Source organism: Eimeria necatrix, genomic scaffold, assembly GCF_000499385.1.
Source record: "Eimeria necatrix Houghton genomic scaffold, Enh_scaff2748, whole genome shotgun sequence".
In the NCBI taxonomy this organism is placed as follows: domain Eukaryota; phylum Apicomplexa; class Conoidasida; order Eucoccidiorida; family Eimeriidae; genus Eimeria; species Eimeria necatrix.
Window position 1 is genome coordinate 1 of NW_013653307.1, and position 1,838 is coordinate 1,838.

At 46.2% G+C, this 1,838-nt stretch overlaps 1 protein-coding gene across 1 annotated transcript; it reads right to left on the minus strand.

Annotated features, from left to right (window-relative positions):
- On the minus strand, nucleotides 1–309 carry ENH_00037360 (hypothetical protein; the record flags this gene model as incomplete). Its single annotated transcript, XM_013580535.1, has 1 exon — nucleotides 1–309. A coding segment is annotated over one exon (309 nt), but the record flags the coding sequence as incomplete, so codon positions are not given.
- Between the last annotated feature and the right edge of the window lie 1,529 nt (nucleotides 310–1,838).

A 1,838-nucleotide genomic window follows, 5' to 3' on the forward strand; every position in this document is an offset into this window, starting at 1 on the left:
CTGCTGCTGCTGCTGCTGCTGCTGCTGCTGCTGCTGCTGCTGCTGCTGCTGCTGCTGCTGTGGGGTGGGGCGCGGTGGCGGTGCTGCTGCTGCTGCTGCTGCTGTTTTGGGGGGCGGGCGGCGGCGGGGCTGCAGCTGTTGCTGCTGCTGCTGCGGCGCTGCTGTTTGCCGCTCGGCGCCCCAGCTGTTGCTGCTGCTGCTGCTGCTGCTGTGCTGCTGCTGCTGCTGCTGCTGCTGCTGCAGAACCAGTACAACTGCCGCGTGCTGCTGCTGAACCAGCGGGTGCTGCTGGTGAGGCCCAAAACGCATTTAGTAGACGAAGGGGCTTACAGAGAAAGCCGCTACTTCAGTGCTTTTAGCTGCAGCAGCAGCAGCAGCTGCTGCTGCTGCAGCAGCAGCAGCAGCAGCAGCAGCAGCTGCTGCTGCTGCAGCAACGGGCTTCTTGAAATGCCACTTCCACCAGCAGTGGTGAAAGTCACGGGGCAGCAAACTGCGCCTTTCGGTAATCTTCAAATTAAAATAATTAAATTAAATTAAATTAAATTAAATTAAATTAATTAAATTGAACTAAATTAAATTAAATCAAACTAATTAAATTAAAATTAATTAAAATAATTAATTAATTAATTTAATTCATTTAATTAATTAAATTCATTAAATTCATTAAATTCATTAACTAAATTAATGAATTTAATCAATTGGAGCTTTTTTCTGGAAAATAAAAACGAGAAAAGTAATTTATTTAATTGAAAATATTATTTTTTTTATTTTGCGTTTAAATGAATTTATTTCGTTTTTTTAAAATCCAAAAATCCCAAAAGTTGCAAAATTAAAAAGTCCCTTTCTGTGTTGTTTCTGTTCTTTCTGATTTATTTATTTATTTATTTATTTATTTATTTATTTATTTATTTATCTATTTATTTATTTGTCTGTTTATTTATTTGTTTATTTATTATTTTATTTATTTATTTATTTATTTACTCGTTTACCTAGTTTATTTATCCATATATTTTGTCTATTTATCCATTTATTTACTTGTCTATTTATATATTTTTCTTTGTCTATTGTTTATTATTTAGGGTTTAGGGTTTAGGGTTTAGGGTTTAGGGTTTAGGGTTGATTGTTTATTGCTTTTTGTTGATAGTTGATTGTTGTTTGTCTTTGGTTGGTTGTTGGTTGTGGATTGTGCACTGCGGCCTGTTAAGGGTTTAGGGTTTAGGGTTTAGGGTTTAGGGTTTAGGGTTTAGGGTTTGGGGTTTGGGGTTTGCGCGCAGGAGTGGCGCTGCTGCGGTGTACAGACACCGTGCTGGGCGTGGAGAGCTGGGGAGAGTGGGGGGCCCCCGGGGGCCCCCCTGTGAGTTTTGGAAGTGGGGCTGAAGTAATATTAAATGGAAGTAGCATTTATTTTGAAAAAGGAAAGGAAATGCCAAACCCTAAATTAGGGTTTGGGGGCTGGCAGCAGGGGCCGGGGGTTTACGTGTTCGCAAACCAACTCGGCTGCGACGGGGGGCCCCTCCTCTTCGATGGTGGGGTTGTTGTTGCTGCCCCGGGGGCCCCCGGGGGCCCCCTGCATGCATCTCGGGGGGCCCCCGGGGGCCCCCTGCATGCATCTCCGCGTTTTTCTTTATTACCTTTTTATTCCCAAACCCTCGACTTCGACTTAAACCCTCTCCGCGCCCTCCGCCTCTCCAAACCCCAAACCCTAAACCCTCGAAACAAACTCCCCCACCTCCCAGTACCCTTTTCCCTCGCCCCCCAGGGGCCCCCCGCCCTGCCCCCGGGGGCCCTCCTGGGGGCCCCCCTGGGGCCCCCCCTCCCCTCCCCCCCGGGGGCCCTCT